Raw genomic sequence first — 16853 nt, 5'->3', positions numbered from 1 at the left:
CCACTTACCCTGATTTGAGGGGGGCACAGAAAGAAGCGTATTAAAATCTGAAATGTAAGTGAGTGTGAGGTGCCAGGGCTCACAGCCAGAGCCTCACACATGCCAGGCAGGTGCTGCACACCAAGGCCATAACCCCAGCCATGTGGAAACAAGGCCTTACTAAAGTCAACATGCCAGACTTCAGCTCCCTCTGTTGCCCAGACTGGCCTCAGACCTGGAATCCTCCTGCCTGAAACCTGTTGAGTCTCAGAGATTACAGGCATGGACCACCAGGCCTGGCTTAAGATCTAGGTTTATAAAATGGCAGTGTCCCGGGGCCAGAGACATGCTACTACAGTAAAGCACTTGCCTTGAAAGCTGGGTGATCTGAACTTAGCCCCTGAGACACACAGGAAGGTGGAAGGGGAACACCTCACTCACGCGCGCACGCGCGCGCACACACACACACACACACACACACCACATTGTAGTAGTTAAATTTTGAAAAATGTAGGTGAGGCATCTTTTTTTGTTTTGTTTTGTTTTTCGAGACAGGGTTTCTCTGTATAACAGCTCTGACTGGCCTGGAATTCAACTCTGTAGTCCAGGCTGGCCTCGAACTCACGGAGATCCACTGTCTCTGCCTCCCAAGTGTTGGGATTAAAGGCGTGCACTGCCACCGCCCAGCAAGGTGAAGTATCTTAATGAAAACATTTTAATTACTAAAATGAGCAGGTTACTAAGACCACCAAATCTCTCTTCCCCTTTCTCCCAACCCTGCTTTCCAAAACATGGAGTTGGGGGTGGTGACACATGATTGTCACCCTAGTACCCAGGAGGTTGAGGCAGGGGGATCAGGATCTTGAGGCCAGCTTGGACTACACAATAAAATGGCAGTGTACACAATAAAACCCTTTTCAAAACAGAGAGGCAAGGACAAAGAAAAGGAGAGCGTCCTCGGGAGCAGACTGCAGATCTGGGGCCACACATCTGTATTTCAAGAAATCTGAAACTTTTTAAATGTTGTCGTGGCTCAGCAAAGCTTAGATTTTTAGAAGATTTTGAACTTCACACTAGGGGTGTTTTCTCCCTCCCCTCCTTCCTTTCTCTAGGGTCTCACCATTTAGGCCAAGACAAACTCCATTCCTGGCAGTGCTCCTGCCTCAGTCTCTGGTGGGCTGCTGGGTTAGGCAATGCACCGCCACACCCTTGGTGTCTCCTTGCAGTGCTGTACCAGTGGTTTCTTTTCCCATGGTGCAGAGTGCAGGCTGTGTCTTCTTGCGTGAGCTCGAGCTCTGCCCTCTTTCTGGAAGGGAGAGTCTCAGCTGACCCCTCAACCCTCTTCCAGTTCCCCCAGCACACCCCAAGGTTAGCAGCATCTGTCACACCCTCATGCCCGCTCCTCCCTTGGGTGCTTTGACCTCTACTTGAGGTCTTAGCTAAGTCCCAGTTGCTGTTGCTTCAGCCAAGGAAATGCCTGGAGCAGAAGAGCCGGGCTCTCTGGGCCAACAAGACACTAGTGTGTTCCTGAGACACGGATTCCAAGTGGCAAAGAGCAAAGGCTTATGTCCCCGCCAGTTCCTGAGCTGGTGCCAGCAGAAGTGGCAGACCAGAAGTACAGAGACCTCTCTTAGCCCCCAGACCCTGCCTCTCACATACAGCTCTCTGGGAAGCTCTGCGCAGCCCAGCAGTATAGGCCCATCAGAAGGGCCCAGGGACATTTCAGATAACACGTGCTCAGTTGCTGTTGGGTAGCCAGGGTTTCTGGGCCCGGGCAGCTTGTGGCGCACAGAGCACAGTTATCAGGGCGGGCAGACAGAAGAGGAGGCATGGTGGCACGTGGCTGTAATCCCAGCAGTTGACTTGAGAGGCTGAGGCAGGAGGATTACTAAAAGAAAGTTTGAGGACAGTCCAGGCCACATAGCAAATAAAAAACAGACAAAACGCAAAAACGTGCAAAGAGAGATAAAGCAGAAAGAGAAATCTCCTCAGGATCTGGCTGAGTTTAAGGTTCATCGCGTGTATGTATGTGCAGCACATGCAGCAACCAAAGGGTGGCAGATCCCCTGGAGCTGGAGTTACACGCGGCTGTGAGCTGCAACCCAAACCCCAACCTTCTGCTAGAGTAGCCGGCACTTTTAACAGCTGTTAGCTCCCCAGCCCTCAGGCTGATATTTTAAAGTAACTCTGATCAAGATAGAGAGAAATAGCCGTAGGCCAAGGCCACAAGTAGAATCAGTATTTAGTTTCCTGTCCACCTGATAGAGTGGTGAGGGCGCTTGAATGGAGCCCGGGTGCCTGGGAGAGCGCTGAAGCCTGCCTTTCATCCTGGAGTCCCAGTGCTCCATTGCCTCTGGGCTGATTCTGAGATGTGGAGCCTGTTGGAGGCAGACACAGCTGAGGCAGCATCCTGAGAACTGTGATTACAGCATCCTGCATGCTGTGGATGCAGTGTCTTGTGTGCCATGGATGCAGTGTCCTGCATGCTGTGGATGCAACATCCTGCATGCTGTGGATGCAGTGTCCTGTGTGCCATGGATGCAGTGTCCTTCATGCTGTGGATGCAACATCCTGCATGCTGTGGATGCAGTGTCCTGCATGCTATGGATACAGTGTCTTGTGTGCCATGGATGCAGTGTCCTACATGCTGTGGATGCAACATCCTGCATGCTGTGGATGCAGTGTCTTGTGTGCCGTGGATGCAGTGTCCTGCATGCTGTGCGTGCAACATCCTGCATGCTATGGATGCAATGTCCTGTGAGCCATGGATGTAGTGTCCTGTGTGCCGTGGCTGCAGTGTCCTGCATGCTGTGGATGCAGTATCATGTGTGCTATGGATGCAACACCCTGTCTTCCGTGGATGCAGTGTCCTGCATGCTGTGGATGCAGTGTCCTGTGTTCTGTGGATGCAGCATCCTAGGCACTGTGGATGCATGCATCAGCCCTAAGTCAAGGTTCCCTTCATCTCCTCCTCTAGATAGGTTCGTCTGCTAGAGCAGCTCACTGATTCAGGGAAAAGCCTGTGCTTCTCCCTTATTTCAGAGGATACAGAAAAGGCTGTGGACACCAGAGATGCAGAGGTTCGGAGCTGCAGTTTTACCCTCCCAGGGCCTGGTCTCTAGAAAGCACCCTTCAGCTAGCTGTGTGGAAGCTTCCTACTCTTTGCCCTCTGGGAGTTTTTGTTTTTGTTTTTGATTTTTCAAGACAGGGTTTCTCTGTGTAGCCTTGGCTGTCCTAGACTCACTTTGTAGACCAGGCTGGCCTCAAACTCACAGAGATCGCCTGCCTCAGCCTCCAGAGTGCTGGGATTAAAGGCATGCGCCACCCAGCTTCCTCTAAGATTTAAAAAAATTTTATTTTGTGTGTGTTGAACTGAATTGCGCACCCACCACCCAGTTGGTGGGTGCTGGGAAAGGTGCTGCCAGCTCAGTGTGTGGAGACCCTGCTGTCACGCCCAGGATTGGTCCCAGGTGTGTGTGTTCTGTCCTCAGGGTGGTAGGAGACACTGCTCAACCAGCCTTTCTCTTCAGTCTCTGCTTCTTTATCCTTAGTATGTCATGGCCACTGACGTCTTCCAGCTGGGCTACTCGGAGGATGGACATTGTAAAGGACACCCCAACCCCAGCATCCCCAAACCCACCAGGCTACAGTGGGACATCCCAGGAGAGGTGAGTGGTGACCTAGAGGCTGTCACTCATCTGGGTGGCAAGCTCGATCCTGAGCGCTGTTGATAAGCAAGCTCTCTACCAAATAGACAGAAAGCTATTTTCCCAGAGTTAAGGAAGGGGCCTAGGCCATTGAGAATTGGAGTTTTTTTTTTTTTAAGATTTATTTATTGTGTGTATAATATTCTGCCTGCTTGTGTGCTTGCCAGCCAGAAGAAAGCACCAGATCTCATTATAGATAGTTATGAGCCACCATGTGGTTGCTGGGAATTGAACTCAGGACCTCTAGAAGAGCAGCCAGTGCTCTTAACCTCTGAGCCATCTCTCCAGTCCTGGAACTGGAGACAGTAGTTGTGAGGCACCTGATACCAATGCTGGGAACTGGACTCAGGTCCTCTACCAAAGCAATAAGCACTCTCCAGCTTCTTTGATGATGATGATGATGATGATGATGATTAAAAATAATATCAACAAGAGTCCACTGAGTCCAGTAGCACTCGCAGTATGCCCATGGGTGTAGAGTACCAACCAGAGCATAGGCAACCTCCCACTCACCACACCCTTGGAGGAAAATGACACCATCACCCAGTTGGGCCTCTTGAGCCCGTCCCTACGCCATGCCCGATCGCATGCAGGAATGTTAGCTTGCCTGATCTTGTGTAGGCAGCCACAGTCGTTGCAAGTTCATGAGTAGAGCAGTCCTGCCATGTCCAGAAGACATGTTTCCTCACAGTGGGCGTGCTTTGTACAACAAAGCCACAGTTGCTTTGAGTCCTTTGAGTCTCTGTTGTGGGAAGTCTTTCCCTGGGGAAACAGTCTGCCCCTCTCAGACCCCAATGGCAAACAGAGTATGATCCCACCAAAGCTTGAGCCAGCCTGGGCGAGCGTGGGTGACGCCAAGAGCATCTTTACCAGAAGAAGGTTCCACCCAGCGTGAATGATGACTTCCCCATAGCCCCACAGATGGGGTTCTACTTTCTGGTACCTTCCCTCCACCCACATAGTCTGGCATCTTCCAAGATGTCAAGGCCACACTTGTGATTGGGGCAGAATCACATACATATGGCTAGGTGGCGATCTGGTTATGACATTTGTCACCTAAGTGCTCTCCAGGGTTACTTAGTTCAGCTGATCTGGCTAGGCAGGTGTCCGATTGCTTCGTTACTACTCCTTGTTCGTGCCTCCTGAAGCTTTCCCCTTACAGAGCAGGGCCATCCTTCAGGCAAGGCCAGAGAGCAGCCGCCCTTGCCTGCCAGACCCTGCAAAACAAGGGACCTGGAGCAGATGGGGAGGGGCCCTAGCTTTTTGGATGATGTCGCCTGCCACTGAAGGACTGCTCTGCTGCAGTCTGCATGGGCTGCAGCAGGACCTGTGGCTCCCGGGGGAGGGGGGGTCCCCACTGCTCTTGGGGTGCCTCGCTTCTGCCTCGCTGCGACTTCCAGGCAGCTTTTCAGGAAGAATCCCAGAGAATGTCAAGTGCACATTTCCAGACATGGCCTGTTGTCCTTCCCCACTAAGCAGAGCCGCCTTCTTCCTCCGCAGTGTCAGGAGGTCATCGAGACGTCCCTGAGCAGCGCCAGTCTTCTGGCAAACGACGTGGACCTGCATTCCTTCCCATTCGACACCTTTGGCAAAGGACTGATCAAGAAGTGCCGGACGAGCCCTGACGCCTTCATCCAGCTGGCCCTGCAGTTGGCACATTACAAGGTCAGAGGGGGCCTGGGCTCATCGTGGGCACTTTGGGGTCCCCAACACACATCTGGCCTGTTGCCCCTAGTGGGCAGAGGAGGTCTAAAGCCTAGCATGGGAGCTGGGGGGCAGCTGACACCAAGCACCAGTCCTGCAGGTCTCTGAGGTATCAAGGCGTGGAGTGTCACCCTGAAGGATCACCCTTGGTTTAGTTGATAATCCCTCTCAGGCAGTCATATCACAGATAAGAGAGAGCTTGAGGCATACGCAAGTGAACAGTTAAAGCTTGTGATAGGGGCTGGGGAGACGGCAGGGCAGTTAAAGAGCACCTGCAGGGTTAAAGACCCCGCTCAGTTCTCAGAGCCCCAACATGGTGGCTCACAGCCACCTGTGACTCCAGTTCCAGGGCCTCTCATGCCACGCTTCTGGCTTCTGTGAGCGCCTGCATTCACATAGTCACATGTACGCATGGGGACAAACATACACATAAAATTTAAAAAATACAAATCTTACAAACCGCCTCTCCAATAATGTGGTCAGAGGAAGCACTTAGGACAGATGACTTACCTGGGTCTGACCTGTGACACCCCTTTCCATAGAAGCAGAAGCTGGCAGCTCCTCCTTGCTCTAGGCTGAGTCAGGACCCTATGGCATTTCAATGTCCATTCTCTGCGTGCTGCTAAAGGCTGGCAGAAGCAGTCTGTGCCTGTGAGAGGATGGAGAAGGGACTTTGGCGCCTGAGAGGGGGACAGCCTACCCCAGACAGAGGCCCTCGGTTGCTGGCAATGCAGAAGTCCTTGTGGCACCAAGTCTAGATGTACTGCACAGTGGGAGGGTGGACACCTGCTTCCCTGGGCTGTTAGTGCCCTCCCACTGTCCTGTTGTGACATCCCCAGGTGCTCAGGTGCATCCATGCCACCAGCTGTGTCATTGTCTTTCCTTCTGGGGGCACCGCCCTTGCCTCCCCAGTTAGCTCTCCCCGCCCACTACCCTCTTTCTTTTCCTCTCAGGGCACAGCTGCCAAGGCCTCTGTGATCACCCCTAACCTCAGCTTCCGCTCCTCCCTCCCTAGCCACGCCCCCTCCCGCCCTGAGCCCCTTACCTCAGCCTGAACCCGTCACCCAGTCACCCGCTTTCACTCTGCACCTGCAGCCACTGTTGCCTCAAGCTGAGGAGTGCTGGCTGCAGTAGCCCGCCACCTGTTGGCACCTCCCATCCCGCCTTCCACAGGTGGCCCTTCTGTCCAGAGAATAGGCGTTTCCCTCGGGGACTTCTGTCTGCATCTGCCAGCTCCCAGGGCTACTGTCTTGTTCGCGGCCAACATGGCTGGCCTCGTCCTGCCCCTGGTCCTGCCCTCCTTTCTATCCCTCCTGTGTGTCTCTCAGACCTCCTCAGGGCTGGGACCTTGCTGTGTGCCTTGTCCTCTTTCTTAAGCATGCCCACAAGCATTCTCATCAGCTTGGAGGGCTTTCTGTCAGGGTGTGGGGATATTGCTGAGGACATTGTGGCCTTACTTGTGTTTTAGAGAGGAAACCAGGGCTGTGCAGAGACACACTCCAGGGCCCTGGAGAAACGGCTCAGCACTTAGAGCCCTATCTGCATTTCCAGAGGACTCATTTTCTAGTTGAATTCACAGGGCAGCTCACAGGCATCTGTAACTCCAGGCCTCAGGGATACAGTGCCCCCTTGTGGCCTCTGGACACCGGGCATGTACCTGTCTGTCACTCAGATGTTCTGTGCAGGCAGAACACCCACACACCATACAATTAAGTAAAAAGTCAGGGGGTAGACTCACACCGCCTCCCAGCACATTCCAGATCCCTATAGCCTTAGATGGCCACTCAGGCCTGTCAGCCCTAAGCTAGCTTTCCTTCCTTCCTAGGACATGGGCAAGTTCTGCCTCACATATGAGGCCTCCATGACGAGGCTCTTCCGAGAGGGGAGGACAGAGACCGTACGCTCCTGCACTACAGAGTCCTGCAACTTCGTGCTGGCCATGATGGACCCCATGAAAACGGTAAGGCCCTGGTCACCCACAGGCGTGGTGCATGCTTTCTAGGAAGACCCTAGAACAGTGGGTTCTCCACCTGTGGGTCCAGACCCATTGGGAGTCACAGCCCAGATATTTATGATATCACACATCCTGCATATCAGATATTTACGACTCATTTAACAGTAGTGAAATTATAGTTACAAAGTAACAGTGAAATCATTTTCTGGTTTGGGGTCGGGGGGGTCACCACAACATGAGGAGCTGTATTAAAGGGTCACAGCATTAGAACGGTTGAGAACCACTGCCCTAGAAGCTGATGAGGACGCTCTCTAGCCCCTTGAGCCCCACCCCTCCGCTCACACCCACCGCCCTATGCTCCCTACCTCCACCCTGCTTCCACCCCCCCCCACCCTGTTCTTCTTATGCCCTTCCCCTTTGCAAAGGAACAGAAAGTATTTAAGAGCTTTGGCAGGGACACGTACAAAGAAAGTACTGTTGTCCGCTGAGCTTCTGGGATTGAGATTGCGTGCGTTGAGAATCTTCTCATGAGAATGGACGTAGCCCAGGGACAGGAAGAAGGAGGACACCCATCACTGGAGGGTGTCTAGGACTTTGGCCCTGGGGCCTTGAGAGCCTGTTGCTCTGTTCTACTGAGACTTGCTATACTCTGTCTTAGCCCCGCAGTGGCTTTGTGAAAGTTAAGTGGACTCAGATGAATCCAGTCCATTGCTGGTCCCAGCTAGCACATGGCCACATTCAGATCTGTGCCCAGCTCCCCAATCCCTGGAGGGCGCTTACCACCAACAGACATCAGGCTGCATTGTTTTCCTCTAGAAAAAGATGACAAGGGCTCCATCTGTCACTAGAACTTTCACGGGGCTCCTGGGAGGCCAGGTCTGGCATAGGAGGTCAGTGCCTTGACTTACCTCCATGTTAAGGGCACATGTTACTCAGGTGATGCAATGTTCACAAGAATCCAAAGCAGTGTGTGTGGGTGTGTGTACATGTGTGTGATATGTGTATGTGTAAGCAGCTGGGTCTTGCTTCTTTGTGGGTTCTTTATCCACCCTTTCTCTTGTCCCTATCACTAGATAGGAAAGAAAGGCAGAGCGGGGAGAGAGATACAGACATCCCTGAATCTAACTTCTTTGCTTGTAGCTGGTCTTTGCTACTTTGTGGGTTCTTCTTTTTCCCGCCCTTTATTCTCACCCCCCCCCATTTTATCCTGTATCACTAGATAGCAAAGAAAGAAGGAGAGAGGGAAGAGAGAGATCTGTGAGACTAATTTCTCTCTTTTTGAGTACAACTACTAACAAACCACACACACACACACACACAATGACCAACAACCAACAACCATCCTCTTGGGGTCCTAGCATTTATATACCTTCAGGAAAGTTCCCAGAATTCCAAATGTCACACAGCATAGAAACTATCTGCAGTTGGTAAAACCACGCCTCTGCTAGAGCACGAGGCAAATCATAGTCAGCTGCTGTGGACAGTCTAAAGCAGCCCCATATCCCACACCTGGGATCAAAACCAGAACATTTTTAGAAATTTCTGTGTGTGTGTCTGTCTGTCTGTCTGTCTGTCTGTCTGTCTGTCTGTCTGTGTGTCTGTGTGTCTGTGTAGCCTTGGCTGTCCTGGACTCACTTTGTAGACCAGGCTGGCCTCAAACTCTCAGCAGTCCACCTGCCTCTGCTGGGATTAAAGGTGTGCGCCAACACACCAGCTTCCCTCTCCTCTCTCTCTCTCCTCCCCCGCCCACCCACCCCCTCTCTCAACTTGTGTGTGTTTAATGTATACAGTGTTATGTCTGTATGCAACATGTTCTGCCTGCATGTACACCTACACTCCAGAAGAGGGCACCAGATATTATAGATGGCTGTGAGCTACCATGTAGTTGCTGGGAATTGAACTCAGGACCTTTGGAAGAGCAGGCGGTGCTCTTAATCTCTGAGCCATCTCTCCAAAATTCCAGAATTGTCACTGTGTGTGCATGGGTGTGTGTGTGTGTGTGCGCGTGTGCGCAGTGTATATGTGAGTGTGAATAGAGGCCAGAAGTAAATGTTAGTGTCTTCCTCCATGACCCTCCACCTTTTATCAAACACCTGGAGCTTGATATTTTGGCTAGACTGGCTGGTCAGCAAGCCATGAGGACTCTTGTGCTTTTGTGCAGCAAGCACGTCTCCAGTCCCCTGAAGCATCCCATTTGGGTCATATTGGAGCCCTGACAGGACCGTATTAGCAGAATGGTCAAGGAGGGTTAGTAGTCATCCATCTCCTGTGACAAAATAGACTGAGAGACAGAACTGGGCTAGGGCTTCAGGTTTGACAAGAACTCCAGCAGCTTGAGGGGTGCGTGTTAGGCTTTCCCAGCTTGTACGCAGCAGACACTCCCACACAGCTTGCCTCTCCATCAACCTGCCAGCCCCAATAGCCCTTCTGAGGTGAAACTCTGGGAAGGGATAGTGGGCTGGTGGGGCTTTGTCAAGACATCCTGGTCACAGCTCCCTGGCGCGTCCCGCAGCCTTTTGCAGACCACTGGAGAGAAAGTGGCCCGGCGCACAACCAGAACCGCGCAAAGCATGTCCCTCTCCTGTTGACCCTTAGGCGGAGCAGAGGCTCAAGCTCTTCAAGACGGCTTGCGAGAAGCACCAGCACTTGTACCGCCTCGCCATGACTGGCTCCGGCATCGACCGCCACCTCTTCTGCCTCTATGTGGTGTCCAAGTATCTTGCAGTGGACTCGCCCTTCCTGAAGGAGGTGAGCCGCCTGCCTTTTGGGGAACACACCTCGCACAGCTGCAGGCGTGGAAGGGCAATGGGCCTTTCAAGAAGCCTGTTCCCAGCTGCAGATTTGCTACCCTGTTTCCTCAGCAGCTTGGGAGGGCTGATGTGGGCCCTCCTGACACCAGAAACAGGTGCTAGGAAAATACGGGACATAATTAGGAAGAGATGAGCTCTGGGCAACTTGGTTCGCTGTGTATGTGAATCCATGTGCACCCGTGTGAGCAAGTGCACACATGCGGAAGCCAGAAGAGGGCAACACATACCTTCCATCATCACCCTCCACTTTATTCCCTTGAGAACTGAACCTCTGGGATCAGCTCACCCATTATATGTGTGTGTTTGTGTGTAGTTTTTTATTTTTTTGTTTTTTTTGCAAGACCGGCAGCCAGCAGTGCCCTGCAGTAGTTTCCACTAACATCCAGCACTGGGGTTGCTGGCACGTGCAGAGCTGCTTCCACGTGTTTTCCACGGATGCTGGAAAACCAAACTCAGGTCTTTTGATTGCACAGAGAACATTCCTACCCACTGAGCCACTTCCCCTCATTTTTTGTTCTGTTTGCTTTTTTAAATAGTATTATTTCATGTGTGTGACTGTTTCTGCCTGCACGTGTATCTAACTGTGCACCACACCTGGTGTTTGTGGAGGGCATCAGATCCCCTGGAACTGGAGTTAGAGATGGTTGTGTGGGTGCTGAGAACCCTGGTCCTCTGGAAAAGCAGCCAGTGTCCTTAACCTCTGAGCCATCTTCTTTGGGGTGGGGGAGTCGAGGCAAGGTCTCGTATATGTAGCCCTGTCTGCCCTCGAACCCACAGAGGTCTGCCTGCTCTGCCTCCCAACTGCTGGGATTAAAAGGTATGCACTTCTACACCTGGCTTCATCTTTGTTCTTAATATTTAATTTTTTTTTTAATTTTTTGAGATAGGTTTACCATATTGGTCAGGGTGTTCTCAAATTCCTGTGTTCAAATGATTCTCCTGCCTCAGCATCCTAAGGTAGTCAAGACTAAAGCCATGCACCACTACACCCAACTTCCTAAAACTTAGATTTGTTGTTGTTAGGGTTGGTTTTTGTTGTTGTTTAGGGTTGAGGTCTTTTTTTTTTTTAAGATTTATTTATTATGTATACAGTGCTCTATCTGCATGTACACCTGCCGGCCAGAAGAGGGCATCAGATCACATTATAGATGGTTGTGAGCCACCATGTGGTTGCTGGGAATCGAACTCAGGACCTCTATAAGAGCAGAAAGTGCTCTTTGCCACTGAGCCATCTCTCCAGCCCATTGTTGTTGTTTTTAAATACTAGGTCTCTGTGGCCTCAAACACATGATGTAGCCGAGGGTAGCCTTGAACTCCAGATCCTTTCACTTCTACCATCACATGCTAGGATTACTGGTGTTCAGCCTGGCTTTTCTGTTGTGTTGAGACAGGATTTCACTTTGTAGTCTAGACTATCCTTAAATGCAATCCCCCTGCTTCCGCCTCTTGAGTGCTGGGATCACAGGTGTGCGTCAGTATATTGGCTTTTAACAATGGCTGCATATAATAACCAGCTTGAAAATCTAGAGAGAGGATCATAGGGGCTGGCCCAGACCCCACTGACTTTCATCCACCTTCCCTGTGAACAGTAGTTTGGTCAAGGGAGGGCCCGCCTGCTTACACACTTAGCCTTTGTGCAGCCCTCAGGGTGTTAGGGAAGTAGTCTTTTGACCCAGGCAGGTCTTTCCTTGCCTCAGTGTTAGAGATCTCAGGCAAAGAGGAAGAAAGGTGGTGTACCTTTTTTTTTCCCCAAGACCGTGTTTCTCTATGTAGCCTTGGCTGTCCTGGACTCATTTTGTAGACCAGGCTGGCCTCGAACTCTCAGAGATCCATCTGCCTTTGCCTCTTTGAGTGCTGGGATTAAGGTGTGCGCCACCACGCCCAGCTTTCTAATGCTGTCTTTTTGTTTGTTTGTTTGTTTTTTGTTTTTCGAGACAGGGTTTCTCTGTGTAGCCTTGACTGTCCTGGACTCGCTTTTGTAAACCAGGCTGGCCTCAAACTCGCAGCGATCCACCTGCCTCTGCCTCCCAAGTGCTGGGATTAAAGGCGTGCACCACCACGCCCGGCTTTCTAATGGTCTTAAGACTCTGGGACCACTTGCCATTTGAGGATAAAAGGGTTTGACTTACACTTCCAGGTCACATGGTCCATCGCTGAGGGAAGTCAGGGCAAAAATTTAAACAGGAATTCAAAACAGACACCATGGAGGAGCGTTCCTTGATGACTTGTGCACAAGATCCCATTTAGTTAACTTTCTTTAAGAATGTATTTTTACTGGGCTGGAGAGATGGCTCAGCAGTTAAGAGCACTGTCTGCTCTTCCAGAGGTCCTGAGTTCAGTTTCCAGCAACCCCATGGTGGCTTACAACCATCTATAATGAGATCTGATGCCCTCTTCAGGTGTGCATGAAAACAGAGCACTCATATACATAAAATATTTTAAAAGCCAAAAAATGTATTTTTACATGTATGTTTTACCTGCATGTATATGTATGTGTGCAGTGCCCAGCAACTGGAGTTATAAACGGTTGTGAGCCACCATGTGGGTGCTGGCAATCAAACCTGGGTCCTCTGCAAGAGCAGCAAGTGCTTTTTGACCACTGACCCATCTCTCTAGCGCTCTCCTGCCAGATGGACACCCTGTCCAGGGAAGGGAACCAGCTGCAGTGAGCTAGACCTTCCTGAACCAATTGGGATGGTTTTCCACAGACATAGCCACAGGCCAATATGATGCAGTTACTCATTTGAGAATGTCTGGTGGGTCCCCCCACCCCCAGGTGATTCTCAGCTGTGTTGGCAGTCAATGCTCACTAGGAGTGGGAAGGTGTCATTGGGACATTTCTTGCTTTGTCACAGGTCTTGTCTGAGCCATGGAGGTTATCCACAAGCCAGACTCCACAGCAGCAGGTGGAGCTATTCGACTTCGAGAAATACCCCGACTATGTGTCCTGTGGAGGCGGCTTTGGGCCGGTAAGTGCGGCCAGGCCATCCATCGTCCTCGGGCTGGCCTCAGCCCACTCATTCTGTAGTCCAGGCTGGCCTTGAGCTCACTGCAGTCCTGCCTCAACCTCGCCAGGGCTGGGCTTCCAGGGCGAGGCCCCACCCCTGCCAGGACTTAGATTGAGAACAGGAAGCCCTTTTCTGTTTTCCTAGTGATGAACTTGGCCTTCCTCTCTGCAGGTTGCTGATGATGGCTACGGTGTTTCGTACATTATTGTGGGAGAGAATTTCATCCACTTCCATATTTCTTCCAAGTTCTCTAGCCCTGAGACAGTGAGTATCCTGGGAAATACTTTTTCTAGAGATGGGGTAAGGTTTTGTTTTGTTTTGTTTTGTTTTGTTTTTTGAGACAGGGTTTCTCTGTGTAGCCCTGGCTGTCCTGGAACTCTCTTTATAGACCAGGCTGGCCTCAAACCCACGGAAATCCTCCTGCCTCTGCCTCTTGAGTGCTGGGATTAAAGGCATGTACCACCAGGCCCGGCCTGGGTTTTGTTTTGTTTTTTGGAGGGAGCACATCTTTAACAGAAACATTCAATTCAGGTGTCCACATTTATTTAGCTTGGATATTTTCACATAGATGAATTCACTCATTTGAAAGGTATATACTTATTTCACTTACCTACCTTTGCTGGTAGCAGAGGTCTTAAATCTTGGCATATATGTCTGGGTGTGTTTCTGACATTTTCTCTATACTAAGCAACGCTGTGAGCAAGTTCTGGCCTCACCTGGGAGGGAGCTCTCTGAGGGAGCCCCCTGTTTGATGCTGTCCTCTGCAGCATCAGCCCTTCCCCAGCCCACACTACAAAAGCTTCCGGGCTGCGAGCCCCCGCCCACGGCCCCACAGCCCTTGCGAATGGGATCGAGGAAGCCAGGCGTGAGGTGCACACCTATAATCCCAGCACTACTTAGGAAGCTGAGGCAGGAGGATTGACAGTTCAAAGGTAACCTGGGATATAGACAGAATGACAGGGAAGTCCCAGCTCTGGCCCATCCACGCACATAGCACGTCACCTGAGATTGTCCCCTCTGAACGCTGAGGGTGCTTTTACTGCCCCTTCAATAATTCCCTCAGGGTCTAGAGAGTGGGAAGACGGGAGGCTGCACTAACCCAGGGACACATGATGACGGACAGGTTCCAAGTGTGAGGCTGTCTGCCTGCCAGTGCCTTTTCCTTTTTTCCTTCTAGTTCATTCTCCCCACCCCCGTGTGTGTGTGTGTGTGTGTGTGTGTGTGTGTGTGTGTGTGTGTGTGAGATGTGCAGGTGTGTGTATGTACATGCAGGTGTGTGTGTGTGTGTGTGTGTGTGTGTATGCACATGCAGGTGTGTGTGTGTGTGTGTGTGTGTATGCACATGCAGGTGTGTGTGCAGGTGTGCGTGCATGGCTGCAGAGAGCACTGAGTATCCCTTTCCATCCGTCTCTTTCCTCCCTGGAGACAAGGCCTCCCTGAACCTGGGGCTCACTGTTAGGGCCTAGGCTGTTTGACCAGGTCCCCAGAAGTCTTGCTGCCTCTCCCACCATCCCCGGCACTGGGTTATAGGTGGTGAGGCCGTGCTTAGCTTTCATGTGAGTGCTGGGGATTCAAAGCCATGCTTTTGCCTCAGCTCCCAGTTGCCGGGCTTTGTCTGGCTGCTGATGCGGTGCTCTGTCTGTTTCCTTCAGGACTCGCACCGCTTCGGGAAGCACCTGAAACAAGCCATGCTTGACATTATCGCCTTGTTTGGCCTCACCATCAATTCCAAAAAGTAACCCTCCAGAGCCACATGGAAGGAAACCAGACTTTTGTCACACAAACCAAATGAAGAACAGGTGTTGCTCCTGATCCCAGGACAGGTGGGAAATTGCTCTTACAAAACTCAGTTCTCCTTCCAGAAGGTTTCCCGTCTGTCTCCCTAGAACAAGAGTAGGCTCCACCGTGTGAATCGTGACCCGACTGCACCCACAGATGCCCTGGCTCCGGGGATATCGGGCACAGGCTCCCGATATCTTCTTCTGAGTCTTCTGAATGGCCCTCCACTGGATAAAAGGATTAAGATGCTGGTGAATTCCTGGATTAATGGGGTTGTAGCTTCATGCATGTTGGAATTGGCAGATTCCCAGTGGTGACCCTGTGAATACCTGGGACTTGAAGGTGCCTGGCTCTACCCAGGGAATGCAAACGCCTCCTTGTGGAAAGAGAAAGTGTCTTCGGAGCCAGTGGAAGTTACCAGCTGTAGCTAACACACATGTAACACACTAATGGAATGCTTAGACCTGGGGATTAAGGTTCTGCTTGGGTGACAGTCATCCTCCAGGAAGCGGAATACCAACTCCTCAGTGTCACCATCCTCACTGTCTTCAATACCCAGTGCCTTAATGATGGGAGCCCCTTGGGAAGTGGGACCCTAGAGACTTAGCACTTGTGAAATCTTTGAGTAGTTATGTGAGGATGTTGCGCCCCCTCACCCGTTTTCTGCATAGGGACGCCCCTAAGTAAGCACTTCCCCCACCCCTAAAGGACAAGGTCCCTAGTGAAGCCAGTGACGCTGGAGTCTCAGTTGCCTGCCAGGTCCAGTAAGCAACAAAATAGGCATGTGTCCACAGAACGCAGCGAGGGGCTTGGTGGTCAAGGCTGCAGAGCTGGAGACCAGCTGGGGGACTGAGTGACTTGCTGTGTTTGGCAGCTGGTGGTAAGGTGAGTGGGACCCTGGGCGCTGAGTCAGGAACACAGACACAGGCAGCCTCAGGCAGGAGACACACATCCTAGACACCAGTGGGCTTACCCTATCATCCCACCCAGTCAGGGAGACCGGCTCTCAAATCCCACAGAAGACTAGGCCGTTTTGGCGACAGACTCAGGGGTCTCAAGTGATGGGTGCTTTGTACCCAAATGCCATCCCTCAGTGGGAGAACCTTTCTTAAAAGCTCCTGACAGACTGCAAGGCATCTCTGCACCAAGTCCGTCTGCTATTTAATGTAAATATAGCATAATGGAGTGGCCTCCCCCACATGTCACCATACTGTCCCGACAAGCTTAGCTATTCATCTTTTAAATCATGTATTTATTTTTTTTTCCTGACCACTTCCAGTGCCCCTCTGGCTTTGCTTGATTCCTGCCCCTGTGCCAGCAGTAGCATAACAGTGAGGGGCGGGGTGACCAGAAGTGCCCATAGGTGCTGGCTGAACAGCTCCTGCGAGTCTTACAGATATATGTACATGTTTAAATTTTTTTTAATCTTAAAAAAAAAATCATGCCTATAAGGGCCAAAGGTTTTTTTCTTTCCTATTAAAAACAAGAAAACAAAAAGCAACATAAATACAAACCGGAAACAAACTCTAAGTCAGAGCCACCTAACTCTCAGCGTTGATGAGCATTGACCAGCCTTTACCCAAGATGCCCTGCTAGTGCCCAAGCATTACATTCCTCTCTCAGGTTTTTTCCAGTGCCCTTGCTGCTCCCGAGCAGTTACCAATGCAATTTTGTATTCCTTAAAAGGCGGAAGGGTGGGCTCTCCCTGTAGGTGTTGAAAGGAGGAGGTAAGACTATTATGTATTTAATTTAATGTGGAACAAAACAGTCTTACCTCACTGCCAAGATTTGAGTTTGGTATTCTAATCTGTCCATTGCATGTAAATACCATATGCTGTCTGGATATAAATCTTAGAAATGCATGTGTGAACGGATGTAGCTGACCACTAATAAAACATTAAAACCGTCTACT

The 16853-nt window shown here is 51.1% G+C and overlaps 1 protein-coding gene across 2 annotated transcripts in view; it reads left to right on the top strand.

Annotated features, from left to right (window-relative positions):
• Positions 1–16851, top strand: part of CPT1A (carnitine palmitoyltransferase 1A) — a 63826-nt gene extending 46975 nt beyond the window's left edge. For both annotated transcript variants that reach the window (XM_084750781.1, XM_084750782.1), the window contains exons 13-19: positions 3531–3647; positions 5187–5351; positions 7216–7350; positions 9940–10092; positions 13010–13123; positions 13334–13426; positions 14815–16851. In XM_084750781.1, the coding sequence (XP_084606907.1) occupies positions 3531–3647; positions 5187–5351; positions 7216–7350; positions 9940–10092; positions 13010–13123; positions 13334–13426; positions 14815–14901 (864 nt within the window). In that variant the 3' untranslated portion in view covers positions 14902–16851. The remainder of the gene's footprint in view (positions 1–3530; positions 3648–5186; positions 5352–7215; positions 7351–9939; positions 10093–13009; positions 13124–13333; positions 13427–14814) is intronic.
• Positions 16852–16853: the final 2 nt, after the last annotated feature.

The sequence above is a fragment of the Acomys minous genome (genome assembly GCF_964271855.1).
Source record: "Acomys minous genome assembly, chromosome: 2".
Taxonomy (NCBI): domain Eukaryota; kingdom Metazoa; phylum Chordata; class Mammalia; order Rodentia; family Muridae; genus Acomys; species Acomys minous.
Note: the sequence above shows the minus strand (reverse complement) of the source record. Positions and strands in the feature narration are given on the sequence as shown.